Consider the following 27,778-nt stretch of genomic DNA (forward strand, 5'->3'; position numbering starts at 1 on the left):
CCCCGCCCCGGCTCGGGCCGCCGGAGGACCAGGAGCTGAGGACCCCGCTCCCGCGGCGGCGGCGGGGACGATGTGGTTCTTTGCCCGGGACCCGGTCCGGGATTTCCCGTTTGAGCTCAGCCCGGAACTCCCCGAGGGCGGCCCTCCTGGGCCCTGGGTCCTGCACCGCGGCCGTAAGAAGGTGAGAGCGACCCCGCTCCACAGGCCGCAGCGGACCTCGGTCTCGCCTAGTCAGCGCCGCCGGCTCCGCCGCGTCGCGCCCGCCTGACGTGGCTGCGGAGCCTCTAGGGCTACGGGCCGGGGGAGGGGGACGGGCAGTGCCGACGTGGCGGGCGGAAGGACCGAGGGACCGACAGGCGGACCCAACCAGGGTTACGTGGGCCCGACTCAGTCCCCAAGGGTTGACTTGGGGAGAGACCAGGCCGGCGGCCCTTCCTTTCCGGCACTGAACCAGCTCCGGGGACCATCTCGGAGGTGGAGTGGTCTGCCCAGGACCCGGCCCACACACCTGAGGCCGCTCCGCCCTCCCACAGGCCACAGGCAGCCCGGTGTCCATCTTCGTGTATGACGTGAAGCCCGGCGTCGAAGAGCAGACCCAGGTGGCCAAAGCTGCCTTCAAGCGCCTCAAAACTCTCCGGCACCCCAACATCCTGGCCTACATCGATGGGCTGGAGGTACCTACCTGCTGCTCAGTCTGCCCTGTCTCTGCCCCTCACTTTTTCCCAGTCTCCCACTCCTGGCTTCTGCCTTCCTGCCAGTTTCCAGCCCTTCTGCCCCAGCGCCCCCCAGATTTGACTTCCTCTTCTCCACCCCTCTCCCCATCATGTCTCTCATCTCGCCCTCCTCTCGCCCCATCCCTCCCTGATCCCCTGTGTCCCCTTCAGACAGACAGATGCCTCCACATAGTGACAGAGGCTGTGACCCCGCTGGGAGCGTACCTCAAGGCGCGAGCGGAGGCTGGTGACCTGAGGGAACTGGAGCTCTCCTGGGGGCTACACCAGATTGTGGTGAGGTGGGGGGCAGTGGTGATGAGAGCAGGGATGGGGGCTGCAGCTACTGGGCTGTGATGGCTCCTTCTGTCCCCAGAAAGCCCTCAGCTTCCTGGTCAACGACTGCAGCCTCATCCACAACAATGTCTGCATGGCCGCTGTGTTCGTGGACCGCGCTGGCGAGTGGAAGCTTGGGGGCCTGGACTACATGTATTCCGCCCAGGGCAATGGCGGGGGGCCTCCCCGCAAGGGGATCCCCGAGCTTGAGCAGTACGATCCCCCGGAGTTGGCCGATGGCAGTGGCAGAGCGGTCAGAGAGAAGTGGTGGGTGACTGTGGGGGGGTGGTGGTGGTGGCATGCCCCACCCTGCCCTATTCTGGAAGCCCCTGCAGCCTCAGGACCCCTAGATTAGCTGGCACTCCCCTATCCCCTGCCACCTGACTGAGGAGGAAACTAGGGTCCTCAGGGTGGGGCCCACTCCTTGCTCCCAGGATCCTCAGGGAGGTAGGGCAGGATAAACACAGGCTTTGGGGTCAGGTGGTTCTGAATTTTAAAGTTGTGTGACCTGGGGTGGATGTCCTTGCTCTTCTGAGCCTCAGTTTCCTTATCTGTCAAATGGGGCTAATGAAATGTGCTTCTTGGGGCTGATGGGAGGATTAGCTGAGGGACACAGCCCAGGGTTTGCCATGCAGTGAGTGCCTAGTGCCCAGGGTAGATTGGAGGCCTATGCTGGCAGGTGGCAGGGCCTTGAGCAACTCTGGTCACTGCCTCAGGTCAGCTGACATGTGGCGCTTGGGCTGCCTCATCTGGGAAGTCTTCAATGGGCCCCTGCCTCGTGCAGCCGCCCTACGAAACCCTGGGAAGGTGAGTGTCTGACCCCACCCGGCCCTTCTCCACCAGCCAGCCAGCCCCTGCCCTGACCCTGACGCTTCTCCCACAGATCCCCAAGTCACTGGTGCCCCATTACTGTGAGCTGGTTGGAGCCAACCCCAAGGTACGTCCCAACCCAGCCCGCTTCCTGCAGAACTGCCGGGCACCTGGTGGCTTCATGAACAACCGCTTTGTGGAGACCAACCTCTTCCTGGAAGAGATTCAGGTGAGTCCCCTGCCCCCACCCTGGGCTCTGGCCCTACGTTCCGCACCCCTGTGTCCCGTCCCCACTTTATAGGCTCCCTGACCATTAGACCCCAGGAGACAAGCACAGACTGTGGAGCTAGGCTGTCTGGGTTCAAACCTTGGCTCCAACTGTCATTTATGTGTGACTTCTTTTGGCTGAAGTTCAGTCCTAATAACAGCACCTACTTCAAAGGAGCAGGGTGTAGTTTCTGTAGTTTGCATAGTGTAGTTTCTGGCACATAGTGGGTGCTTAGTGACTGCTCCTGGCACTCTGTTAACTGGCACTGGCCCTGAATGTTGGGCTGTGGTGTGGGTAGCAGGGTGAGGAGGGAGAGTCAGACCCAGATCCCTGCTCTCAGGGATCTAGTGGGGGGTAAATGGACCAGGCCCCCAGCCTTGGGGACTCTCACTGGGGGAAAGGGACAAAAAACCCATAAATGAGGAAAGCTGTGCTTCCTGGAATGTGGATAAGTGCCGGGAAGGAAAACAGTGAGGGTTGGGTGTTTAGGGAAGGGCTCTCTCAAGGGTGATGTTTGAGCTGTGACCTGAAGGGTGTGAAGGTGGGAGTCATGGGGATGGTAACTGGTAAAGAATGTTCCAGGCAGAAGGAACAGCAAATGGAAAGATGGTAAGGAGGGACCCCTCAGCTTAACCTCATTGAACCTCAGTTTCCATATCTGCCCAGTGAGAATAACTATAGTATCTGCTGACCCATAGCACTGTTGTAGGGAATGAAGGAGGGAGGCTCTGCCATGGACACCCATTCTGACCCGGCCTTGTGTGGGGCACACAGAAAGGTGACTGAGAATCCGGAATGGGGGAGGAGTGACAGACACTTCCACAGACCTCGATGGTCTGTGGAATCTTGACTCAGATAGGGGCTGGGAGGCCTTCCGAGGATGGGAACATGAGCTGAAGGAGAAGGTGCTGGAAACGCTGAGCCCTGTTGCCTCCTGGGCAGTGTAGGGACAGCAGAAGCTCTGTTACGTGGAGTTCTTCTTCTCACATGGCTGGCTCTGCCGGGCTGCCCTTCTCCGTAATATGTGCCCCACAGGAAATAGGCTGTTTCTGGCAGGTCCCGATGAGAGCGTGGGAGGGCAGTGCCCAGTGGCCCCTCTTCCCATCATTGAACGCAGCGGTGGAGAGATCCCGGCTGTGGCTCTCAGTGTGCGACCTTGGATGCGGTTTGGCCTCTCTCTGGGCCTTTGCTCCCCTGAACCCTGTCGTCAGAGCACCAAGCCTGCCTCCCACACTAGATTGAGCTGCTCAAGGGCCAACCAGGTCCTCCCCAACCCCAGTTAGAGATCACCTCTTCTGGCCCAGGCAGCAGCTCTGGCGGTGAGGGTACAGCAGAGAGCGCAGGGACTTTGGAAGCGTACAGGACAGGGTTATAATCCATGCCCTACCATTCCTGCCTGGTGACCTTGAGCCTCAGTCTCCTCCTTTGTAAATGGGGGAATGACAGCACTTCTTCACAGCCTGTAGCACAGCAGAGGTGCCACACCACCGGGTCATACCCTTCCTTGATGGCTTCTTAGCTGTGTAACTTTGGACAAGCTCCTTGCCCTCTCTGTGCCTCAGCTTCCTCATTGGATTATTTCATCTGTGTAAAGGTTTTAGCACGTAACCTGCCTGGCACGTAGTTTGTGCTCAGGAAGTGTGAGTTGTGGGTATTACAACCTCGGGGAGGTTAGGAGGACTGAAGGAGACCATCGAGCTGACAGCCTGGCCTGTTCGGGCCCAGTGGGAGGATGAGCTCTGGGGGTAAACTGCACCTCATCCCTGCATTTCCACAGCCTGCCACGACCTCCACCCACGGAGCTGCAGGTGTGCCCAACCCAGCCAGGCCCAGGGTGCCAGAGTGAGCCCCTTGGCCTCACTAAGCCTGTTTTCTCGTCTGTGCCGGGGGGTTAATGGCACTCACACCTTGTGTTGTCCTGAGGAGCAGAGGCAACGCTGGTAAAGGGCTTGATCCCCCTAGTGGCTGCTTTCACAGCAGCAGGCCAGGTGGCAGTGACAATAATGACGGTCACTGACTGAGCACCTCCAGTGTGCCAGGCAGCTTTCATGTGCGTTTTCTGGTTGAATCCTCGGCACAGTTCTGTGAGACAGTAGTTACTACCCCATTTTACAGGTGGGGGAACTCGCCTAAGGTCACACGGCTAATAAATGGGAGAGTTGGGATTTGAACCCAGCCCATCTGGCACCCCAAGCTTAAGTTTACCTTTGGGTTGGAGGTGACCCCCATCCTTGCCCGTGGCTGACAAGACCGTGACCAGGCTGATTTCCCGCTCCCTGCATCCTGTCCATGCTCCCCCAGATCAAAGAGCCAGCCGAGAAGCAAAAGTTCTTCCAAGAGCTGAGCAAGAGCCTAGACTCATTCCCTGAGGACTTCTGCCGCCACAAGGTGCTGCCCCAGCTGTTGACCGCCTTCGAGTTTGGCAGCGCAGGGGCTGTTGTCCTCACGCCGCTGTTCAAGGTCAGTGGGGCCTGGAGCCTCAGGAACTGTGGGCCCAGAGACTGGCTGAGTAGGTCTGAAGGGCAGAAGAGAGGCCAAGGGCGTGGCCAGCCTCGCTGGTGTCCTGGCAGGGGCAGCCTGGTCAGGGAGATCCAAGCCCACGTGACGGGGAGCTGTTTTTTAATATGTGTACTTTTTTTTTTTTAATTTTATTTATTTATTTATTTTGGCTGTGTTGGGTCTTTGCTGCTGTGCGCGGGCTTTCTCTAGTTGCGGCGAGCGGGGGCTACTCTTCGTTGCGGTGTGCGGGCTTCTCACTGTGGTGTCTTCTCTTGTTGCGGAGCACGGGCTCTAGGCACACAGGCTTCAGTGGTTGTGGCTCACGGGCTCTAGAGCGCAGGCTCAGTAGTTGTGGCGCACGGGCTTAGTTGCTCCGCGGTATGTGGGATCCTCCCGGACAGGGCTCGAACCCGTGTCCCCTGTACTGGCAGGCGGATTCTTAACTGCTTTCCACCAGGGAGGTCCAAGGAGGAGCTTTGACGTCCAGTGGTTCAGCAAGTCAGGGTCACCTGACCAGCTGTCAGGGAGGTGGTGGGGACTTCTTGTCCCTGGGGAAGGGACACCCTGTGCCTCCAAAATTCTTTTTCCAAACACTCCTTCCTTCAGAGCCTATAGCCCTTCCTCCATTTCCTCAAGACAGCCTCCCTGGTCTGACCTGGGCACTCTGGTTCCCAGGGCCCAGGGGATCACCTGCTCACCACCTCACTTTCCTTCCTCCTTCCTGACCACTCGGCGCTTAGCTCTCTTGCCTTCTAGGGGCTGGATCCTCTCCCCCTCCTCAGACCCCAGCCCACTGTTACCGGGGCACCTGCCATTTCCCGCTCGGTGGGAGAACCCTTTCCCCAAAGGAACTTGGCATGTGGGAAGCGGGGAAGACGGCAAGTAAATCTTGTGGAGCTGAGAACCCCCAGAAATTACAGGCAGAATTCTGTGTGCATGTGGTGTCTAGGTGCTTGATTGTAGGGAAGGGCACAGAGCTTTTGTGAGCCTCCTAAGAAAGGCCTTGACTCAGAAGGGTTAAGGGCAGCGCTGACTGAGACGAGTACGGGCAGAGGGGCTGCTGAGGATGTGCCTGCCCCACCCCCCCGCCCTCACCCCGTTCCCACCCTGGGAAATCAGCAGGGAGCCTGAGGGAGTGAAATGAGCCCAGTGAAGTCATCTCAGTCTTGTGGACGGAGCTGAGCCCCTCTTCCCGCGCCTTCTCTCAGGTGGGTAAGTTCCTCGGCGCTGTGGAGTATCAGCGGAAGATCATCCCTGTCGTGGTCAAGATGTTCTCATCGACTGACCGGGCCATGCGTATCCGCCTCCTGCAGCAGGTAGGGGCCACGGCACACCCTGCCTGCTTCCACCCCACCCGGACTCCACCCTGGCTGCACGGGAGGCCCCCTCCTCACCTCCAGCCCCAGGCAAGTAGCTCAAGCCCCTGCGCTGGCTACACAGGGACCCCAGAAACCCCTCCCTGAAACATACACACCGATGAGGAACCAGCGGGGCTGTGCTCTCAGGAAGTCAAGGTGATCACAGGGCTCATTGGCAGCTTTGGGAATGTCCCGCCTGCCTGGGCTGCAGGGCTGAAACGCCTCCCCCTGCGCCGCCCAATCTCCTGGCTCGGTCCCCTCTAGAGTGGGGATAATGTCTCTCTTGCCAAACCCAGGGCAGCTGGGAACATCATACAGGACTGATGGGATCGAGGGTGGGGGCCACCCGTGCTTCCAGGCAACATTCCCTCTCCGGTGCTCAACACACCAGCCTTCCTCACAGCGCTTCTCTGGGCGGGGGTTGCACTCCTTTTTATAGACAGGCGGTGGAGGCTTTAAGAGGGGGTGTGACCAGTTAGCCTGCTGAGCAGGACCAGAGGCCAGGCCCTCCACCTCCCATTCCCAGGCTCTTCTCAGCACCCTCCTTGCAGCCTCGCCAGTCCACGTGGGCCTGAGGCCAGATGTGAGGTGGGGGCCTCAGGAGACTCCCCTGGCCAGCCAGTGCCTGCCAGGTGGAGAAACCATGTTAAGGCTGGTCCCATGTCTCTGGTGAGGGGTAGAAGGGCTGACTGCCTTCTCATGCCCCAACCCGGACCACAGATGGAGCAGTTCATCCAGTACCTTGATGAGCCAACAGTCAACACCCAGATCTTTCCCCACGTCGTGCATGGCTTCCTGGACACCAACCCTGCCATCCGGGAGCAGACAGTCAAGGTGGGTGTAACCAGGCCCAGAGGGGCCACCCCTGGTTTTCTGAGGCTTAGAGGGGGCTCATCAGAGGACACACAGGCCTTGGTTTTGGCCTGTGGGTCGAGCAGGTTACGGGAGGGGCAAGCACTGTTCTGCATGTAGGTCCAGGCTGTGGGTACAGCTTGGCAGGTGGTGGGGGCAACAGGATGGGCATGACCAATAGTCCTCCGTTCAGCAGACACTCTTTGTGCCCGGCCCTGTGTCCCATGCTGGGATGCAGTATGCACAGGCAGACCAAGCTCCCTGCCTTCTTGGAGCTTCTTTTCGAGGAGAGGGGGAGGGGGCTTGGCAGACAATAAACAATTAGAAAAAAGTATATTATGTTAGAAAGCGATGGAGAATGTGAAGAGTTTGCAGTTCTAAAAACAGTGATCAGGGAAGACCTTGCAGAGGAGATGTTGTTTAAGGAAAAGAGGTGAAAAGGGGTGAAGGAGGAGATTTGGAGGAAATATGTTGCCTGCAGAAGGAACAACATGTGCAAAGGTCCTGAGGCTGGCGTGTACCTGGAGTGTAGGAGTAGCAGCAAGAGGTTCAGCATGGCTGAAGGGGCATGATTGTGGGCAGTGTAGTCTGAGAGGTCATGGTGGGGCCAGGGCCTCGTAGGGCATGGCAGGGACCTGATGCATTCATGGGAGTGAGACAGGAACCCTGCGGGATTGAGCAGAGCACTGACCTGATCTGACCTGTTGCAAAACACTGTGTTGCTGTGTGGAGAACTAACTGTCAGGGCAAGGGTGGAAGCTGGGACACTGTTAAGTGCTATTACAGTGGCCCAAATGAGAGATGACAGTAGCTCAGACCTGAGTGGTAGCAGCAGGTGGAGAGAAGGGGCAGCATTGTGAAGGTGGAGCTGACAGTATTTGGTGATGGGTAGATACGGAGTCAAGGATGGCTCCAAGGTTTCTGGCCTGAGCAACTGGAAGGTTCAGTTGCCATTTACTGAGAAGACTGGGAGGAACAGTTTTTTTGTTTTGTTTCGTTTTGTTTTCTAAAATACTTATTTTTTTGGCTGTGTCGGGTCTTAGTTGTAGCATGTGGGATCTTTCGTTGCGGCGCGTGGGCTTCTCTCTAGCTGTGGCGCGCCGGCTCCAGAGTTCACAGGCTCAGTAGTTGTGGCTTTCGGGCTTAGTTGCCCTGTGGCATGTGGGATCTTAGTTCTCTGACCAGTGATGGAACCTGCGTCCCCTGCATTGGAAGGCGGATTCTTAACCACTGGACCACCAGGGAAGTCCCTGGGAGGAACAGTTTTGCGGGAGGAGGTCAGGCCCAGTCTTGGCATGTCTGTTAGCCAGGTGGACATGCACTGGTTATGTGTGTGTGAGGTTTAGGGGAGAAGTCTGGACTGCAGGTGCGCATCTGGGCACGGTCAGCTAACAAGGGCATTCGAAGCCGTGAGATGGGTGAGCTCGCCTAGGCTGAGGTGTAAAAGATACGAGGCTTGAGGAGTAGCTCTGGGGTGTCTGAACAGTAAGATCTCAGCAAAAGGAGACTGAGAAGCAGCAGTAGGTGAGGTCAGAGAACCAGGAGAGGGCGGTGTCCTGGAAGAACAAGAGACCAAAGTTGCGAGGAGGAGGGAGAATTCGGGGCTGTCAAAGCTGCTGAGGGGTCAAGTTTGGTGAGGATGGAGAATTGGCCTTTGGATTTAGCAACATGGAGATCATTGGTGACCTCAACCCAAGCTAATTGGTAGAGAGTGTATGTGGAGGTGTTTTTGTGAAAGTCTGAACAGAGAGCTGATGGAGAGGGATGGGAGACAGGAGGGCAAAGCAGTGGGGTTCACCTTCCTCAGCATTCTGGGTAGGGGCCAGGACCAGGTTGGGGGTCGGTTGGGGAGGGCTTTGGCGGGCTTTGTCTCCTCAGTGCCCAGGGCCACTGGTGGCCTCCAGAGTATGCCCGCTCCAGCCCACACTTTCCGCCGTCTCCCGCCCTGCAGTCCATGCTGCTCCTGGCCCCGAAGCTGAATGAGACCAACCTCAACGTGGAGCTGATGAAGCACTTCGCGCGGCTGCAAGCTAAGGATGAGCAGGGCCCCATCCGCTGCAACACCACCGTCTGCCTGGGCAAAATTGGCTCCTACCTCAGTGCCGGCGTGAGTGCCCTGCACAAGTGCTGGGAGCTCTGTCACTGTCACGGGACCACAGCCAGGTCCCCCAGAGCCAGGTCTCCTTGTGTGGGGCCTGTCATCCTCCCAGAGACCTAGGCCCTGGGTGCTCCAGCCCAGTGTCTGAGGGTGGAGTGAGTTGAACCGGGTCACACCGCCAGTAGGTGGTGGGTCTGGGAACCAAACCCAGGCCTGCTTGCCTCCAAGGCCTTGCATACCCTCCCCTCAGCCAGGGCCTGTGAATGCAGACGCCTGCAGCTCCCAAGCCCTTAACAGGAATGAATGAGTCGGTCTGCAGTGCAGGTGGGGAGGGAGGCACTGGCCTCAGCCCTGAGGCAGCTGCTGCTCTGGCCCCTGTCACTCTGAGGCAGCGTGAGCCCAGTGATTTGGGAGGAGAAGCCAAGATCTAGAGTTTTAAGTAAATTCTCCCTATGTTAGTGATTAACTCACATTTCTTAGACTCTGGAGGCCCTGTGGATGGCATCTGCTCTGGGAAGTAAGGCCTGTCAGTTCTGGGCCCCGTACTGATCCTATACTCAGGAACCCTCTTCCCGCCCCACCCCAGACCAGACACAGGGTCCTCACCTCCGCCTTTAGCCGGGCCACTAAGGACCCATTTGCACCATCCCGGGTCGCGGGTGTTCTGGGCTTCGCCGCCACCCACAACCTCTACTCGATGAATGATTGCGCCCACAAGATCCTGCCTGTGCTCTGCAGCCTCACCGTGGATCCTGAGAGAGCCGTGCGGGACCAGGTAAGGCACAGCTGGGGCTGGGCCCTGGAGCTGGGGCTCTGGGGGATACCTGGGCCCTAGCTGGCCTGGCAGGCTCACGGGAACCTTGGAGGCCCCAGCTCTGCCCCTTGCTACCCCACAGGCCTTCAAGGCCATTCGAAGCTTCCTGTCCAAACTGGAGTCTGTGTCGGAGGACCCCACCCAGCTGGCCGAAGCGGGTGAGTGGCCCACACTCGTGTTCCCTGTGACTCTTGCCACATTCTTAACTGTCACCTGTCATGGCCCCCTTCTACCTCATTGGAGCATCGGAAAGCTGGAAGAACCCTAGAGGACAGACTGTACATCACTCCCCCACCCCCATCTCACAGTTGGGAGAACACAGTACCTGGAGAAGGGGGACGCCCACTGCAGGTTGCTCTGTTTCAGTTCTTGCCCTCCTACCACCCTCCCCATGGAAGCCTGAGGTGTCCATACCTGTCTCTCCTGTCACTGCCCAGAGAAGGACGTCCATGCAGCCTCCAGCCCTGGAATGGGAGGAGCCGCAGCCAGCTGGGCAGGCTGGGCCGTGACAGGGGTCTCCTCACTCACCTCTAAACTGATCCGTGCACACCCCACGGCTGCCCCAGCTGAGACCAACGTTCCCCAGAGACCCGTGCCTGAGGGTGAGTGTCCCAGATCGGCTGTACCGGTGACTGAGAGGGCTTGGGGTTGCTGGCACCCAGGACCTGTTACTGATCGACTTCCCCGCGGGATGGTGATGGGGACATAGGAGACGGTACGGTCTAGTCCCCTTGTGAGCTTCCACTCTACACACCCCCAGCAACCTCGGCCCTGCTCTGAGACCTTCCTGGGGCCCAGTGTGTGGCAACTCAGTGAGCCTCTGCTCCCCAGGACTTCCTGCCCCAGCCCCAACCCCTGTCCCTGCCACACCCACGACCTCAGGCCACTGGGAGACACAAGAGGAGAGCAAGGACGCAGAAGAGGACAGCACTGCTGCCGACAGATGGGATGATGAAGACTGGGGTAGCTTGGAGGTGAGTGGGGCTGAGGAGGCCTACCGGGGGACCCCAGCTTCAAGGTCACAGGCTCCCCTGCCATTCAAGGAACTCATGTGGGCTTGGCTGGAGTCAGACCTGTCCTCATCTGCACAGCATCCTGGGCAAGTAGGTGTCATGGAGCAGCCCTTGCGGGTTAGAGCTGACAGCTGAGCCCCCACTCAACTCCAGAGGCCAGGCTGCTGGTGGTTGGCTCAGCTCACTGACCCTCCTTCCTCTCCTCCACTCCCCGTCCCTCCTATACCTGTTCTAGGGCCCACCCCGCCCTGTGACCAGCAAGGAGAGGTCACTCCCAGGCCTGCAATCAACCAGTCCTCCCTGGGGCTGGGCTCAGCATGGGCTGAGGTTGGAGTGGGGCTGTTCTGAAAGGAATGGGGGCAGAGCTCTGGGTGAGACCCCTGAGGCCACAGGCAGGGGTGTGGAACTCTAGATCTCATTCCCCAGCTTCATGGAGGAGTGATGACAGGCCAGGTTCAGCGTGTCCACTTTACTGATGGGAGACAGGGCCTAAGGAGAAAACGAGAGGGAAGGCAAAAGAAGAAAGGGTGGAGCCCATGGCTGGGCAGGGGCTAGGGGGCTTCCTTGCCCTTTTGGGTGGAGTACAGGGGGCCCTATGGTCATGCTCTCCTCCCCACACTGCAGCAGGAGGCCGAATCTGTGTTGGCCCAGCAGGACAACTGGAGTACTGGGGGCCAAGCCAGCTGGGCTGGGCAGGTGAGCTGGGTGGGACGGGGTACGTGTATGTGGGGTGGAGGCCTGCCCCTCCCTCCCTTTCTCTGGCACTATCTCTTCCTTCTCTTTGCAGACCAGCAACCCTGGTCACAAATCCCAGGAGTCAGACTGGAGCAGCTGGGAAGCCGAGGATGCATGGGAGCAGGGCTGGCAGGAGCCAAGCCCCCCGGAGCCACCCCCTGAGGGCACACGGCTGGCCAGCGAGTATAACTGGGGTGGACCGGAGCCTAGTGACAAAGGCGACCCCTTTGCTGCCCTGTCAGTGTGTCGGGAGGCTGGTGCCCAGGTACTCGGCACCTGTCCAGTGGGAGGGTGCAGGCCTGGGGTGGACCTCAACTGAGAGTAGGCCTCCACTCCAGCCCACGCTTCCCTTTCCAGCCGAGGCGGGACTCGTGGGGTGATGACAACTGGGAGGGCCTGGAGGCCGAGAGCCGTAAGTGCTTCCCCTGGGCTGGCTGGCTGATGGGCTAGGGCTACCCTCCTCTGGGGCAGGCATGGATGGGCTGGGAAGCTGAGACTCAGGTTGTCCTGACGCCGTCAGCCCTCCTCCCCTTCTTGTTCCCAGGACAGGCCAAGGCGGAGCTAGCCCGGAAGAAGCGCGAGGAGCGTAAGCGGGAGATGGAGGCGAAACGCACTGAGAAAAAGACAGCCAAGGGCCCCATGAAGCTGGGAACCCGGAAGCTGGACTGAACCGCAGGTGTGGGCGCTTCCCAGCCTCGGAGAGCAGGCCCCGCAGATGTATTTATTGTACAAACCCTGGGAGCCCGGCCGGTCTGGCCAGGCACATTTCACATATACATAATCAGAGCCACAATAAATTCTATTTCGCACCCCCTGTGCTGGGCTCAGTCTAGCCCCTCCAAGGAGGCTGGGGTCTGGTGCTGCCCTTTGGAGACTGCGCCCACCACGGACATGGACATCAATTTACTTCGAAAACCCAGAGTAAAGAGGCACGATCTGATTTATCAGTTTCTGGGAAACGCCCTCTGGAAGGAAGGCTGGCAGTGCCAGAGAGACCCAACATCTGCCTATGAACCGGGTGGAGCTGGTATGGGCACCCTTGGAACATGGGGCTCGGGGAAGGGGTCTGCGGGCCCCGAAGGGTCCCTGGGTCCGAGCCCCGAGTCAGGGCACAAGCGAGAGGCGGAGCTCGCCTCAAGTGTCGGTCAGAAACTCCTCGGTGATTGCCGAGGACCAGACCGAGGGTGGTGTCAGCGGCGGCGCTGGGGCACGCAAGCTCCATGCGGGCGGCTGCGCGCGAAGCCAGCTTTGCAGACGCAGCGGAAGGAACCGCTCGTGTTCACGCAGCGCTCGCTCTTGCATAGTAGCCCGCGCTGGTTCAGCTCTCGGCACTCGTCGATGTCTGGGTGTGGGGGTTAACAGGTGCGGACTTCGCGACGGAGCCGGAGCCGCGTGGCGCGCTGGGCTTCCGGTCCAGGCGGGGTTCTGCAGGGCCCCGCCCCGCCCGCCTCTGGCCCCGCCCCTCCACTGCCCCGCCCCTCGGCCCTGCTCACCGACGCAGCGCGCGCGGGAGGCGTCTAGCTGGAAGCCACCAGGACACTCGCACACTGCGCCGCCCGGCCGAGGCACACAGCGGCCGCTCACGCAGCGGCACTCGTCTGAATCCTCCTCCGAGCTGTCTTCTTCTGCGCCGGGAGAATGCAGACGTCAACACCAATCCCAGCGATGGCCGCGGACCCCGCCACTGTCCCTCCCTTTACACTCACCTCGCGGGGGCTTTCCCAGCAGCAGGGGACTCGCGTCCCAGAAGGAATTGCTCTCACTCTGCGACATCGGGCAGTGGGACCCTGAGAGGGCAGGGGGTGGTCAGACGTCTGCGGCGTCGATTCACCCCGGCTCCCGCCCCAAACTCCCTACCGGGCAACCCCTCCCGGGCCGGCTCACCGGCGCCGCGCGGCGGGCACGGGCGGCACTGGGCTCCCCAACCTCGGCCCTGGCGACAGCAGCAGTCGTCGAAGGTGAGGGCGGGCCCGGCCAGGGGGCCCGCACACATGCCGTCCTCTCCGCGCTGGCTCCAGCACACGTCCCGCCGCTCCGGGGCACGCTCTGCGAAGGGGGACCCGGCGTCAGGGAGGAGCGCCCTCCCCCGCTCCAACCCACCCTCGGGGGAACCGCGGCCCCGGGTCTCCAGGCGGCGGACAGTGCTCTGGAGAGCCCAAGATGACCCTTGCCCTCACCGGCCGGGCTCTCGGGGAGCTGGCAGTCGCGGCCAGAGGGCCCGGGCACCCAGGGCGGGCGGCACTCGCAGCGGTAGGAGCCCGGCAGGTTGACGCAGCGGCCAGGGCGGCAGGCTGCGGGGTCCTGGCACTCGTCCACGTCTACGGGCAGCGAGGGGATGATGGGTGGGTAGGGGTGGAAGTCACGGCTCGGCTCGGCCAGCCTCCCTCCTGTTTCCCCAGCTGGCCGACCCGAGCCTCACCCATCTCCTCTGGGCTCAGACACTGGCGCTGCGCCGGGCTGTACTCGGCCGGGGGCGTGCAGGCGCAGCGGTAGCCACCGCGCGTGTTCTCACACACTCCATTCCGGCAGTTAGACTCGTCCAAGCACTCGTCCACGTCTGAGGAGAGGAAAAGCGCGAGTGGTAGGAACCGGCCCCGAGTCGGGTGATTGTGCGTGTCTCCCGGCTGCTTTCCCGTGGCCACGGGGGCCGGCTGCACTCACCCACGCATTCCAGCAGGTTCCCGTCGTAGTAGAAGCCTTGCTTGCAATAGCACTCGTAGCCGGGCTGCGTGTTCACGCACTTGCCCTCCTTGCAGATCTCCGCCCCAAACAATATGCATTCGTCGATGTCTGCGGGGTGACAGGCCGTGGGCGCCCTCGCCCTCTACCTGCGGGGCCACTTAAGCCCCGCAGCAGAGAACGTGTGGGTGCGGCTTACGGTGGAAGGGACGAAAACTCTGTACGAAGGGCTTTTCCGAACGCTGACGTAAGAGTGATGGGCGGGGCTTTGCGGAGGGGCGGGGCGGTCGGTGAGGGAGTGGGCGGGCCTCACCCCAGTACCCGCCACTGACAAGCACTGGCGGGATTGGGGCGGTCCAAACCTCGGCGGGCGGAGCAGGGCATGCCAGGTGGGCGGAGCCGTGTTGGGGCTTACCACGGTGGGTTGGGATGCCATAGTTGACAATGTTGTTGTCCTGGGTGTAGCCTTTCCCGTCCGGGCAAAGGCTGTGGAACTCAGCTACAGCGAGATAGTGGCCGTGGGGAAGGAAGGAGGCAGGATTGAGCGCGTGTGTGCTGGCTGTCGGGCACAGGTCGGAGCTCTCGCCTCATTTCCCACCTACCCAGGGAGGGCTCTCTCCCCCAGTCCGTTCCAAATGAAGAAACTGAGGCTCTGAAAAAGGAAAGGGCCTGCCCGGCTCCTGACCTGAGCTGTAGACTGGGCAGGGATAGATCTCGCAGTGGTCTCCCCAGCCAGCCCCCAGGGAGCAGCAGCACTCCTGCTGGGTGACATTGGTGGCCAGTACACTGTCGCAGAACACGGTGTCATCGAAGTTAAGGTAGCACTCCTTCTTGTGGTGGGGCTGCTCCACCTCTGAGGGGAGGGGAGAGCAGCTCAGGTTCCTGCAGAATGTCTTTGCCTGTCCACGCTGCCCACCAACCTCATCCCTCTATTCCCCCACATCCCCTGGCTCCCCTTAGCTGCACTGTGAAAGCCAAGCTCCATCCTCACTGTGGCATTCAGGGCCCTCCTGCGAGGTCTGGCCCCACCGGGCTCTCCCAGGCAAAAAGAGATTTCTTCCTGTTTGCCACATTCCAGAGGGTGGGACCAGGATACAACTCTGAGCCCCAGCTGCAGCTCAAGGGAGTTGTCTAGATTGAGGAGGAAGCCGAGAGGGCACTCACCCTCACAGCCGTGCTGGTCCTGGGTGGGCATGAAGCCTTCATCGCAGACGCAAACGTAGGAGCCCTGCAGGTTCTCACAGGCCCCATGGGGAAGGCACAGACCCGGGTCCTGGCTGCACTCATCTATGTCTTCAGGGAGTGAGGTGAGCAGAAAGAATCACTCAGAGGGAAATGAGCCCCTGTTTGCCCGGGAGTATGCCTCAAGGGCCTCACACAAGATCAGAACCTGAATTTCCACTGTGACTTCAAAGTACACACGACAGGAAATCCACTCGCGTCTGTCTGTGCATGTGGGTAGTTGTGTGCACACTCTGTATTATTCTTCATAAAACCTAACAGAAATGACGTCCTAACTCCCAGCTCAGCATTTGGGGACTTTCAGTTTGGTCTCCCAATATCTTTAAGTCTCATCACCCTTTACTCTAAACCACCAACACCCTCAGCTCTGTGTTTAGGGCATAGGTGTCCACTCTCCCTTAAAACACAACTAGTTTCTTCCGGATCTCTGTGCTTTGCAAATACTGTTCTTTGGGCCTGGAATACCATCCCATGCTTTTCTCTGCTTAGGGAATCTATTTATGCTTTAGGGAACCCTATTTATGCTTCAAGTTCCAATTCAACTGTCGGAATAAATCACTAGTCCAGACCTCTTTTGGCACCCAGCACCCTGAACTTAAGAATCAATTTATATGTCAGTCTCCCCCAGCTGGGAGCCCTGGGTCATTGCTCAATATCTAGTATATAGCACAGAACCTGGCAAATATTAGATGCTCAGTAAACTCTTGTTGGATGAATGCATATAGGGGTGATTTGGCACACAGTAATAAGCACCGTTAATTACTGTCATTATCACTGTTGTTATTTTCAGTGAAAGAGTAGAAGGATGAGTGAGTGGATGGATGGATGGAAAGACAGATCAATAGTGTGTCTAGGAGATTACTGCTGCCTGCCATTGCTCCTCGGGAGCTCTCAGCCAATCCCCCCATACCTTGGCACTTCCGGCCGCCTACCAGCCGATGCCCCTGGGGACAGAGACATCGATAGGAGCCATTGGTGTTGATGCAATCACCCCCAATGCAGGCTGCGGGAAAGTCACACTCATCAATGTCTATAGGGAATCAAAGAGGGGGAGAATCTCAGGGGCTAAGCCCAATCACACACAGCCTGAGGCTTCCAAGGCTTCCCAAAGAGCCCTGGGTAGGGCCCACACCCCAGGCCTCATCTTGCATCTGGATGGGGGCTGGCCATGGGAGTGCCTGGCTTGTTTACAGGTAGCCCCTGGGCTTGGGGCCTGGGCAGTGGAGGTCTTGGGGTAGGGAGGAACAGGTCAGCCCCCCAGCTCAAGGGCCCCCTCACCCTCACAGTGGCTCCGGTCCCTTGACAGATGGTAGCCAGAGAGGCACTGACACTGGAAGGAGCCTGGCGTGTTGGTGCAGATGCCGTTGTCACACACGTCCCCAGCCTCACACTCATCCACATCTATGGGGCACAGGGGCTGTCAGAGGGCCAGGATGGGACGGTCTTGGGCCTCTGCTACCCTTTTCCCACTCCTGCCCATGGCCTGGAGCACCAGAGCTGAGGTGAGTGGAGCTGGAGAAAAGCATGGGACCCTCACCCTGCTCCTGTGTGGCACACTATGCCCTAACGACCAGACCAGGTGCTGCCAGCAACCCTGGGCCACGTATGATTCCAAAGAACTCAGGCCTCCCCATCCTTCATCTGTTCTCACCAAACAATCCCATTCTTCCCTGGGCTTCCTTTTGCCCCAGCTGCTCTCATGGCTGCTCTTGCCCTTCCCCCACCTGCCGTGGCTGCCCTCCTTCCCATGTAAATAAGCTCCCCTATATCTTTGGTCTCACAGAATAAACTTGTTCTGCTTGTGCAGTGAAGGGACTTGGCTCTGCGAGCATGCTTCTCTGCAGTCCTTTCTGGTGGAAGCCGGTCGTTGCCCACACCCCAGACCCCTTTCAAACCACACTCTTCCTCTGAGGTGCACTTGGCCCCCACGCCAGCCTCTCTATTGCTGTCAGCAACCCCCTTCCTAGCCCCTCTCCCTCTCTCTTCCTCCCCATCCTAGGAGTTTTCAACGTCCATTTGGACAGCCAGGCCCAGCCTCTGACCTTACAGTCCTTCATCCCTCAGTTTCTGTGACCTTCACCTCAATGCCAGCCACTCACTCTCGGTACGAGGGGCTGGGATCTGCCCCCTCTTGGATATCTCAGATGCAGCTTCCTTCCCACTGCCTCCGCTGTTCTCAAGCCCCCAACTCTACCTCCTCTAGCAAGAGCCCATGAACACCTCTTCTTCCTCACTGGTCTGGCAAAGTCAGAGCCATAGCCTGCTTCTCAGGATCCTGGGTGCTGAGCGGGGCTGGAGCCAGCCACCAAGCTAAGCACCCTGGGCCACTCCACTCCCTCTGGCTTCCAGCCCAGCCAGATCCTCAGCATGGCTAGCGCTACCCTCTCCTCCTCCTCTCAAGCCTTGACACTCGAAAGCCCCTAGGTAGCCCCCGTGCTCTTGGGCAGTTCCAAACCTCTACTGTTCTCCTCAGCCTACAGCCTACACCCCACTCTGGTGATCCCAGGTCTCACTCCTCCTCACTTGCTGCCTGCATCTTCTGGCCTCCCGTCATGCCACGGAAGCTCCCCTGCCAAGGCCACCAAGGACCTTCTCGTCTCCCCAGCTAGTCCTTATTTTACAAGAAGCTCTCTGTTGCATTTACCTCATCCTCCTCTTCCCTGCATGCCTCCGCTCCCCAGCTTCCCAGCTAGTGCTCCCTGGGCCCTCCCACCACCTCTGCTCCGCCACCTCCTGCTCCGATTCCCCTGCCTTCTACCGACGTGGCAGTATCCACAAGGCTCTGCCAAGGCTCCCCTCACCGGACCCACCATCCTTGACTGCACCCCAAGGCTCCACATGCCCCCAGTTCACACCCCAAGGCTCCACAGCTCTCCCCAGTGCCTACCCCGAGGCTCCATACACCCCCAGTGACACCTCAAGTCTCCACAGCTCCTCCCAGGGCACACCCCCAAGGCTTCACACCCTCCCAGTGACACCCCAAGGATCCACACCCCCACAATACACAGTTCCAGTTGGGTGTGTCTGGCCCAAGGTTTCCAATCAGTATGGCCCACCCTCTGCTGGCATTGCCAGCTGAAAGGCCCACAGGGACCACCCGCTCAACTGTCCAACATGAAACTTAATGTCTTCCTTCTCAAACATGCCCCACCCCAGGGGACCCTATCCCGGTGAGCAGAACCCACTGACTCACCCAAACTGGAAACCTAAGGATCCCTTACTCCCCTCTCTCCTTCACCTTGACATCCAGTTAACAAGCAGCCCAGGTAACACGTTCTAATATTTCTCTAATATCACATAACCTCATGACCATCCTTAGGCCTCTATTCTCATCAGGTCCACCACTGTCTCTGTCCTGAGTCCCCACCAGACCTCCAGCCACTCTCCACAATGGGCATCAGGGAACTTTCTAAAACAAATGGCCGGTCTTGCCATTCTTCCCCTTAAAATGCTTCAGGTGCCTCTTAATAACCTCAGGGTGAAGCTCAACCTCCTGGGCAGGGCTTAGGTGGGCCCTTCAGGGCGTGGGGACCTGCCCCTCACCGGCCAGCCTCAGCCCCCATCCCCTGCTTACACCTTACATTCCCTGTACACTCCGTGCTGGTGTTTGCCTCTGACTTCGCTGGCGCTGCGCCTGGCATGCTCTTCCCTCTCACCTTTCTTCGCTTGTTAACTCCTGTTGACCCTTTAAGAGCACTCAGACCTCCCCTTCTCCCAGCCCCGCTGAGGTTTCCCAGGAACACCCAAACTCCATCCAGTCCTACAGCCCTGCGCTCTACAGTTGGTGTCTATTGTTCTCCAGTTTCTCTGAATCCCAGCCCTCAGCCTTCCTCCTGATACATAAGAAACATTAGTGTCGGGGGGACTACTAACATCCCCTTTCTTTTATATCTTTTTTCCCCCCTCAAATTTAAGTAACGTGCTTTGCAAACGCAGCTTCAAGCTTTGCCTCCTAAGATCCTTCCTACGTAGAAATTCTGGTCGCCCCCTCCTCCGCCAGGTCCGCTGACGAAAGTAGTGAGTGGATCAGTGAAGGGGCGGTGTCTGTGAATTAGCTACCTCCTGCCCACCCGTCCGACAGACGGGGTGACCCAGTCCCCAGCTTCGGCGCGTGAATGGGTGGCGGGTGGCAGGGCGGGGAGGGCTGGAGCTCACCCAGGCAACTGCGGCCGTCCGGCGCGGGCGCATAGCCCTGGGCGCACGTGCAGCGGAAGGAGCCCGGGAGGTTCTCGCACCAGCCGGGAGAGCAGGGGCTGCCCTCGGCGCACTCGTTCACGTCTGCAGCGGAGAAGGCTCGCCTCGGATTCCGCCCCACCGGATGATGCACTGTGAGGGGGTGGGAGCCCCCTCCGCCCGGGATGGGGGGGGGGGTCCTCTACTCCCGGGAAGGACGCCCAGTCTGGAGGTGACTTCCACCGCCGTTAGCCCCGCTCCATCACAGGGGCGACTCCCGAAGGGCCCCGCCCATTTGCTTTCGAGGCCCCGCCCCCTACCCTACCCCGAACCCACGGCTCGCCCTTACCGCGGCAGGCCCCGCCCCCCTGGCTGCGGTAGCCAGGCAGACAGGCAATGCACTTGAAGCTCCCAGGTTTGTTCTCGCATTTGCCATCTGGGCAGGAGCTAGGGTCTCGGCACTCGTCGATGTCTGCACAGTAGGGAGGAAGAGGACTCGTTTGGGAACAACGTGGCCGGCCAGGCGCTCAGCGTCCTCGGCAGGGCCTCCCTTCGTCACAAATCGACAAGGCGAAGCAGGCCCTCTGGGCTCCGGACCGAAACCTCTGAGAGGCCCAGAGCTGGGTTGAGACGGGGGTGAGGCCCTCCGCCCCCACCCCAGGCCGAGGGACCGCTGAGGACCCCCGGCGGTCTGGATGGGGTCTTCCCCACCTTCGCACACGGGCGGTCGAGAGGTTTTGAGCCGGTAACCGGAGTAGCAGTTGCACTTGTAGTGACCGGGAAAGTTGATGCAGAAGCCACCGTCGCCGCACAGGTGGGGCTTGGCACACTCGTTCAGGTCTGAGCGGGAGGAAGGGGGCGCGAGGGGAATGCAAGGCGGCGGAGGGGATTACATGCGGTCGGGAGAGGCCCCCGGGTCCACCTAGCCCCAGCGCCACCCCCGGCCCGGCCGTGCTCACCCACGCACGAGCGCCCCCCGGCGCCGACGTGCAGGCGGTAGCCGCGGTTGCAGTGGCAGTTGTAGGAGCCGCCGGTGTTCATGCAGATTCCCCTCCCGGCGCCGCACGGCTCCGCCTCGCACTCGTTCACGTCTGAGAAGGGCGCGCGGGCGGGGAGGCGTCAGAGGTCTGTCGGGAGCCAGGGCCGCCCCGGCGCTACCCACTCGCCACGCTCACCCACGCAGTAGCGGTGCTGCGGATGCGACCGGTAGCCCGGGTTACAATGGCAGGAATAGTCCGAGGGTCCAGGGACGCACTCCCCGTGGCCACAGATGTTCTGGTTCAGTCGGCACTCGTCCGTCTCTGCCGGGGTTGGGGGGTGGGGCGGTAGGTCAGGGGTCCAGGCAGGGAGCATTCACTTTCTGCCACGTCCCCAGGGAGGACCTGGATAGCCCATTACTAACGACCCGGATACCTGGGCCGGGTCGCACCCTAAGCTCGGGTGCTCCAATCCTAGGATTCCCTACACCTCCATCACAGATAACCCCAACATCACAACCTCCGGCAGCCCCAAACCATGACCCCAGGTCCCTGACATCCCTATCTCCTCAACTCCAGGAAACCTTGATACTTCTATCCCCACTTATGATACCCTGACCCCAGTAACCCCAATACCTCAAACCCTGCAGCCTCACCCACACAAACATCCTCTAGATCAGTGAACCAACACCCTTTGCCTTAGGGACCTGCCCCCCCCAATTCCAGAACAGTGGTTTTCCTCCCCCTCCCAAGGCAGACAGGAGCTGGTTTCCTGGGAATCCTGGCTCGCACATGGTTGTGCATAAGTGGTCAGATCCAGGAATCCTCCTCACCCTATTTCCTACGATTCCTAGTACTTCGTGCTTCCACCTCTCCCCGTTGTGGTCCCGCCCCTGAGCCCTGCCCCATGCAGCCCAGGCCTTGATGCTGAACTCTACCCTTTCCCAAACACACCTGGCCAGTGGGCTCTTGCAGGCTGTTCTCTTTGAGATGCCTCTCCCTAGGCATCCTTAACACCCCCTCCTCTGAGAAGCCTCAGCATGTGTCTCTTCCTCCACAGTCCCACAGCCCCCAGGCTGTCCCTGGGTGGTTCCTAGCCTGTGCAGACTTCCAGGGCAGTCACCTTCCACCAGGAGCTCATCTAACCTCCGGTTTTCAACCAGACTGGTGGCTTCCTTGTGGCTTTGGAGTCCACAGAGACATGGGCTTGAATCTGGCTCAGCTGTGTGACCTGGGACCAGTCCCTGAACCTCCCTTAGCCGCAATTTTCTCATCTGGAAAACAAGGCTAACAGTGCCCACTTCACAGAGTATGAGAAGGGTAAACGGTATTTAGTATGTAAAACTCTTCAGTCAGTGCCTGGCCCAGGGCAGCTGTTCAGCCATAGCTAGCAATTATTACGATGCCCAAAACCCTGCAGACACTTCCCACAGCCTTTGGGATCAAACCCAAGCCTCTTAACAAGGCTCCCTGAGCCGGTCCTCCCCTTGTTCAGAAACACTGATCTGTGTGTGTGGTTTCTCCCCGCTCCATGAAACCAGGGTTTCATGTTTCCATGCCTTTGCCCAAACTTCTGCCCAAACTGAAATGTCCTTTTTCCCAACCCGCCCATTTCTTTCCCACTTCTCATTGTTAATTTCTAACAATCTTTAAAGCCCTGCTCAGAAAGCCTTCTCTCATTGCCACCGTGCATATTATCACCCCCCACCTCCTCTGCCCAGACTTCCTTCCTTCTTCTCTATTTTTTTTTTCATAGCATTTATGAGACATACCAGATTTAGACTCATTGATCTGTTTGTTGTCTGTCTACTCCACAAGGATAGGGAACTTTTTTTTTTTTTTTTAGGATAGGGAACTTTTGTCTGTTTTGCTTATTACTGTATCCCCAGCACTTAAACAGTGCCTACACATAGTAGGTGCTCAATAAATAGTTGTAGAATATATGAATAAATGCCTTCGGCCTGGGCTGACCACCATAATACCCGGATCAGTTGAAGGCAGAGTGGGATCTCTGCTGCACACCGAGGCTTCCACAGCGCCCAGCCCAGGGCCTGGCACACAGTAAACCCTGGATGTTTTAGTGCTCGGGAATGATTGAAGGGGGTAAGGGAGGAGAAAAACTGTTAGGGGCGTGGCTTACCTCGGGCGTGGCCTAGGTGGGCGGGTCTTACCTGTGACCTGAGTAGGGGCGATCTCTACCGCACTTCGGGACGGGGGCAAGTCGGGCAGGAACCAGGGCGGTGAGGGCCGGGAGATCAGCTCTGCGGGCAGCAGGGCACGCTCGTCAGCTGGTAAGGAAGCTGGGAGCGCCGCCCCTCTCTCCGCAGGTCACCGGCTGGGAACTTCACACCCAGCTTCACCGCCCCCTGGTGCCTAGACTGTGAACTTCCCTGGCAGTGACAGCCCTTGAGGACTGGTTCCTATGGTGCCCAGCTCACCAGGGTAGGGCCGGGCAGGAGATGTGGTGACAGTCGGGTGGCTCTGCTGCGAGGACTGCTCTTCGATCACTGGCTGCGGGTGACAGCAACATGAGCCCTCTGTGTCTCCTTGGCCTCCCTGCCCCTCCCACCTGGGCTCTCATACTCACTGAGTCTGTGCTCACCCCTAGAAGGGAAGAAGATGGGGCCATTAAGTGTTGGGCTGGGAGAAGGGAGTCAAATCTGGGATTGGCACTCGGGTATTTGTGGTCAGGGTCCCTAAGAGTTCAACGATCATGTCTGGATCAAGCATCAGGGGTTAGATCCTGAGGTCAGGGAGTGTTTCCATCACAGGTCAGTGAAGCAATGGTTGGACAAGGTCCTTGGCTTGGGAGGTTATAGCCAGGGTCAAATCCCTGGGTCAGCGGTCAGAAGGTCAGATCTAGGGGCAGCATTTGAGCTGCATTAGTGCCCTGGTCTGGAAATCAAAGGGGTCCTGGAGTCAGAAGATTGAATCTGGAGGGCAATAAATGGTCAAATTCTGTTGATTAGGGTTAATTCTGGGGTTAGTTACAACATTGGTTAAGTGTCAGAGTATCAGCTCTGGGGGTCAGTGCTGGTCTGGGACTAGGAGTTAGAGGTTAGACTCAGGTCATATCCGTGGATCAAGGGTCAAGGTGTCAGACCTAGGGGTTCAGCAACTGTCAGGTAACAGGGGGGGCCAGGCCAGACCTCTCTCTTCCTCTGTGTCCTCAGGTGGTGGTGCCCGGCTGGGGCTCTCAGGGAGCTGCTGGGGCTTGGGTGGCCCATCAGGGTGCAGGAAAAGGGAGAAGTCACTTTCACCCTGAATGGTGAGCGTCTGGTGGGAGGTGAGGATGTGGTACCCCTTCCCAGCTGGACAGATCTCCTTGAAGGCAGCTGCGGCCAGAGCAAGGGGCAGAGAAGTGAGCATTTCCTGGATAGGCACACAGACAGCCCCCCAGCCACAAATGCCCCAGGCTCACCAGTGCCATCAGCTGGGCAGCGCTGGCACCTGGTGCCCCAGGCCTTGCCAACACTGCAGCAGCAGAGTTGGCGGGTGAGGCGCGTGGTCAGCGGGTGCTGGCACTGGTGCTCAGGGCTGACCAGGCGGAAACATAGGCTCTTCTCCTCTGGCTTGTCCGCTGCAGAGGCCAGTGGTGGGCATGGGCATCTGGGCCTGAACACTGCCCACATCCCCCTTCCCGTCTGCTCCAGACCTTGCCTCTCTGGCCCAGACAACGCTTAATCCTCATGTGGCCCCTGATCGCACGTGACCCTGAATTCATATGACCCCTGAAACCTGTGTTATTCTGACCTCATGTAACACCTGAAACTTCGGTGACCACTGACCCCATTGACCCCTGATTCTAGCTGCTCTAGACTTTATCCCTCCCACTCATCAAGCCCATGGTCTCATATGACCTTGACGCCATATAATCCCTGACCCCATGCGACCTCTAACACCAGATCTCATGCAACTCCTGAACCTACTGATCCCTGACCCTATCTGCTCTGGGCCTTGTTTCACCTGCAGTCAACCCTTGACCTCACTCTGACTTCTGTGACCTCTGATCCTTACTGTTTGGAGGCTTAACCTCCCACCCATGCTTTGTGACTTCCAAGGATCCCCCAGTCTCACCAATGCACTGTGTGCGGGAGGGGCCCAAGCTATGGCCAGGTGGGCAGACACAGCGATAGGAGCCAGGGTTGTTGAGGCAGTCACCATGGCGACACATGCCTGGCATCGCGCACTCATTGATGTCTGTGGTAAGTGAGAGTTTGGTCCCTCCAGTCTGGGGCCACAGGGTGACAGCAAGCTGCTCCAAGCACCTCAGGGTTCTGCCCCCGCCCCACCGCCCCCCTTGTCCACCGTAGGACCTCCCCCAGTGACAACGGGCCTACCCCTCCCGCCCACAGAATCTCCAGCTGGCTGTACCCTGGCAGTGTGTGCTGTTGAGCCTCTTGTAGCCCTGGGGGCAGTCAGTGCCCACCTCCCCACGTACAGGCCCTGGCTTCTGCACCCCTGTGTCTGCAGAGAGAGGAGAGCATGGCAGGAGAGGACCTTGGGGGGCCTGCAGAGAGGGAAGGGAGGGCACTGGAGACAGGCAGGGTGGGACGCTGAGGGGAATTGGGTGGGCAGTGAGAGGCTCAGGCTGCTTGGGCTGGAGTCTCCCACTGCAGGGCTGAGAGGGGTGTCGGCGGAACCACCCTGTGAGGAGTGGGAGGGAGGTCTCACTGAGCCGAGGCACTCACACTGCAGCTGGGGGCACTTGTGGCACTTGCTCTGGCCCCAGGCTGTGCCGATGCTTCCACAGCAGTCCTCCTGCTTGGTGAGGCCGGGGAGAGGATTGCTGCCACACTAGGGAGAGGAGTGTGGACATGGGTTACAGGGTGCCCAGCCCCCACCTGGCCTCCCTCCTGAGGCCCTTTTCCTCCTCCACTCAACCTGCAGGACACCCCCAGTTTTGAGCAATCCGGGTGGGTTGGAACAGGGCAGCCCTGAGAGACTGAAGGGCCGGTCCAGCGGCAACTGTGGATTCACTCACGGGTTGCTTGGGCAGCGTGTCCTGGAAGCAGCGGCCCAGGGGCTTCTGGGTGGGTGGCCGAGGATGCGGGTGCTTGGGGTGCGGCAGCAGGTGCTGGGAGGGGGCCGGGCCCTCGGCATTGGGCCCTTCGATGCGGTGCACCTGGACGGAGGCCTCGGGCGGGTGGTGGACACGCACGTTCACCACAGGGGGTGGGGCCTGCACTGGGGGGTGGGGCACAGCGGCTTCAGGGCTGCCCCACAGGGCAGGTTGGCAGTGTGGCGGTCCTCCAGGGCTGGCTTCCGCCCGGGACCTGCCACCCTACTGCCCGCCCGCCTCGGCCTACCGGGGTCTGCCCGTTGCCTGGTACCTTCCGCTGAGATCTGTCCTGGCCCGAGGGGCACCAGGAAGGCTGCATGCTGGGCAGGGGGCCCCTCCCCGGGCCCCGGCGGATCGGCGATCACCTGGACCGCGTAGATGGCGTGCTTGCTGGCCACAGACTCGCCTTCCGGAGCCAGGGGAGGCAGCGCGCCTGTGGACAGGGCCCCAGCGCGACCAAGCCCAGGGCCTGAGCCGCCAGTGCCCCCGCCGGTTCCTCCAGCAGGCACCTGGCAGAAGCGACCGGTGAAGTCCGGGGGACACAGGCACTGGTTTCGGGAGGAGCACTGGCCGCCGTTCATGCAGGGCAGAGGGCACACCACTGGGGAGGAAAGGTGGATCAGGGCCCAGGCAGACCCCTGTCCCAGCCCCCAGGCCCAGTCCCTCACCCACATCCTGTCTCTTCCCCTCCTCCCTGCTTCCTTGGGAAGTTCTGTCCTCCCTGGGAAGCTGGTTTTTGTAACACATCTCACACACACACACACACACACACACACACACACACTACCCTGTAAGTCCCCCAACATCCTTATACCCATGGGGCCACTGGAGTCTTAAGTCTTGGACTTAAATCCTAGCTAGGAGGCCATGTGCCAACTGTGTGGCCCTGAGCAACTTACTTCCCCTCTCTGTGCCTCAGTGTCCTCATCTGTAGGACTGGCCTGTCTATTAAATGGGGCAATGCCTGTACAAATGCCCAATACACAGTGGGTCCTTAATAAGTAGTAGCAAACGATGATGAGGAGGAGGACGGAATAGACTTTCCCTCCCTTAGGCCTTTCCTGGAAATCCAATCTCTCTCTGGTGCTTCCTCCTCCTCACCCCTAAATTCTTCCCCTGATTCAGCCCTCTCTGGGCTGTCCCTCCCTCTCTTTGTCTTGCCATCCCAGGGCCCACACCTCACCATTGCCAACTCGAACTATCCCTCTCCGGGACCGCTCTTAAGCACCTCCACCCGGGGGACCCTGTCAGAAATCAGCATCTTGCCTCCCCACCTCCACTTGGCCTTGACCCACCACTGGGAATCCCCACCTGCCCAGTCACTCATAACTGAGCCTTGATACTCCATCTCTCCTGCTCCCACTCGGGCCAGTTCTGGCCTCTGTAATATCTCATAATCCATCTTCCCTCCTCCCCATGCCCTCTGCCACTCCCCTGCCTGTCAACATCCCAAGTGCCCCCAGAGAAACTTGCTTCAGGCAAAGCTCTGGCACAGTCACACCCCTGCTCACAGCTTGCTTCCTTGCTCTCCGTGGCCCAGAAGGAACCTTCTTTCAGCCCATCCCCCCCTGCTCTTTTCACGTGCACCCTATGCTCCAGGACTCATCTCCCGTCCCCTACAAATGTACCACATCTTCTGCCTCCCTGACTTTAATCATGCCTTTCCTGCCCCCTCAGAGCCTTGTCCCCCATCTCTGCATATTCACATCTTATCCTTCCAGGCTCAGCTCCTCCCCCAGGAAGAGAGCCTTTCCTCAGATCCTACCCACCCTCTGCCTCAGCTCTGGGTGCCAGAGGAGGTGCTAGGGGAATGAAGGAGTGGCTCAGTGAGAGGATGGGATCTCTGTCTTTCTGTCACACACTCATATCTGAAATCCAGCCTTGGGGACCTGAGCTCACACACCAGGTCCAGCCCCTCTCCTGCCTGCCACATAGCTTGCCCTCACTTCCCAGGATGGGAAGGTGGGGCTGAGGCTCTCTGGACACCTGAAGGGCCTCAGAGGGATGGCCCACGTGCATGGCCATCGGGGCCTGGCTAAGAGCATCCCAGCCCAGCCCAGCCCATCCTGCCCGGCCTCTTGGGGCCAGTCTCTCAGGGCAGAAGGGGTGTGTCCTGGGCCGGGGGAGGCAGGATCCTCTCCTTCCTGCCTCC

General features: G+C 59.5%; 2 protein-coding genes across 14 annotated transcripts in view; one reads left to right on the forward strand and one right to left on the reverse strand.

The window, feature by feature from the left end:
* On the forward strand, positions 1-12,302 carry SCYL1 (SCY1 like pseudokinase 1). 7 transcript variants are annotated; one of them, XM_032639966.1, is made up of 18 exons: positions 1-181; positions 534-674; positions 885-1,007; positions 1,087-1,313; positions 1,763-1,853; positions 1,930-2,085; positions 4,426-4,584; positions 5,832-5,939; positions 6,702-6,815; positions 8,785-8,940; positions 9,518-9,706; positions 9,828-9,903; positions 10,183-10,347; positions 10,628-10,719; positions 11,383-11,454; positions 11,546-11,758; positions 11,851-11,905; positions 12,038-12,302. In XM_032639966.1, exons 1-18 carry the CDS (start codon positions 71-73, stop codon positions 12,160-12,162), a joined length of 2,373 nt encoding a protein of 790 aa, XP_032495857.1. In that variant the 5' UTR covers positions 1-70; the 3' UTR covers positions 12,163-12,302. The 7 variants fall into 7 exon arrangements, with proteins under 7 accessions (XP_032495857.1, XP_032495855.1, XP_032495856.1 ...); XM_032639964.1 differs by having other exon boundaries at positions 6-181; positions 10,577-10,719; XM_032639965.1 differs by having other exon boundaries at positions 7-181; positions 10,577-10,719; positions 11,386-11,454.
* Positions 11,213-27,778, reverse strand: part of LTBP3 (latent transforming growth factor beta binding protein 3) — an 18,775-nt gene continuing 2,209 nt past the window's right edge. Inside the window, exons 2-28 of one of the 7 annotated variants that reach the window (XM_032639958.1) lie at positions 25,898-26,227; positions 25,549-25,751; positions 25,256-25,361; positions 24,939-25,031; positions 24,642-24,764; positions 23,986-24,144; positions 23,714-23,899; positions 23,152-23,168; positions 23,003-23,075; positions 22,736-22,825; positions 20,763-20,888; positions 20,547-20,678; positions 20,299-20,427; positions 19,937-20,059; positions 19,570-19,692; positions 16,693-16,815; positions 16,325-16,444; positions 15,337-15,465; positions 14,858-15,025; positions 14,588-14,671; positions 14,155-14,283; positions 13,913-14,050; positions 13,671-13,811; positions 13,378-13,539; positions 13,200-13,280; positions 12,987-13,118; positions 12,155-12,835 (exon numbers count right to left, since the gene is read on the reverse strand). In XM_032639958.1, coding sequence (XP_032495849.1) covers positions 12,684-12,835; positions 12,987-13,118; positions 13,200-13,280; positions 13,378-13,539; positions 13,671-13,811; positions 13,913-14,050; positions 14,155-14,283; positions 14,588-14,671; positions 14,858-15,025; positions 15,337-15,465; positions 16,325-16,444; positions 16,693-16,815; positions 19,570-19,692; positions 19,937-20,059; positions 20,299-20,427; positions 20,547-20,678; positions 20,763-20,888; positions 22,736-22,825; positions 23,003-23,075; positions 23,152-23,168; positions 23,714-23,899; positions 23,986-24,144; positions 24,642-24,764; positions 24,939-25,031; positions 25,256-25,361; positions 25,549-25,751; positions 25,898-26,227 — 3,572 coding nt within the window. In that variant the 3' untranslated portion in view covers positions 12,155-12,683. Of the gene's footprint in view, positions 12,836-12,986; positions 13,119-13,199; positions 13,281-13,377; positions 13,540-13,670; positions 13,812-13,912; positions 14,051-14,154; positions 14,284-14,587; positions 14,672-14,857; positions 15,026-15,336; positions 15,466-16,324; positions 16,445-16,692; positions 16,816-19,569; positions 19,693-19,936; positions 20,060-20,298; positions 20,428-20,546; positions 20,679-20,762; positions 20,889-22,735; positions 22,826-23,002; positions 23,077-23,151; positions 23,169-23,712; positions 23,900-23,985; positions 24,145-24,641; positions 24,765-24,938; positions 25,032-25,255; positions 25,362-25,548; positions 25,752-25,873; positions 26,228-27,778 lie in introns of all 7 variants that reach the window. The other 6 variants (XM_032639956.1, XM_032639962.1, XM_032639960.1 and 3 more) reach the window with 6 other exon arrangements.

Source organism: Phocoena sinus, chromosome 8 (genome assembly GCF_008692025.1).
Source record: "Phocoena sinus isolate mPhoSin1 chromosome 8, mPhoSin1.pri, whole genome shotgun sequence".
NCBI classification, from domain to species: domain Eukaryota; kingdom Metazoa; phylum Chordata; class Mammalia; order Artiodactyla; family Phocoenidae; genus Phocoena; species Phocoena sinus.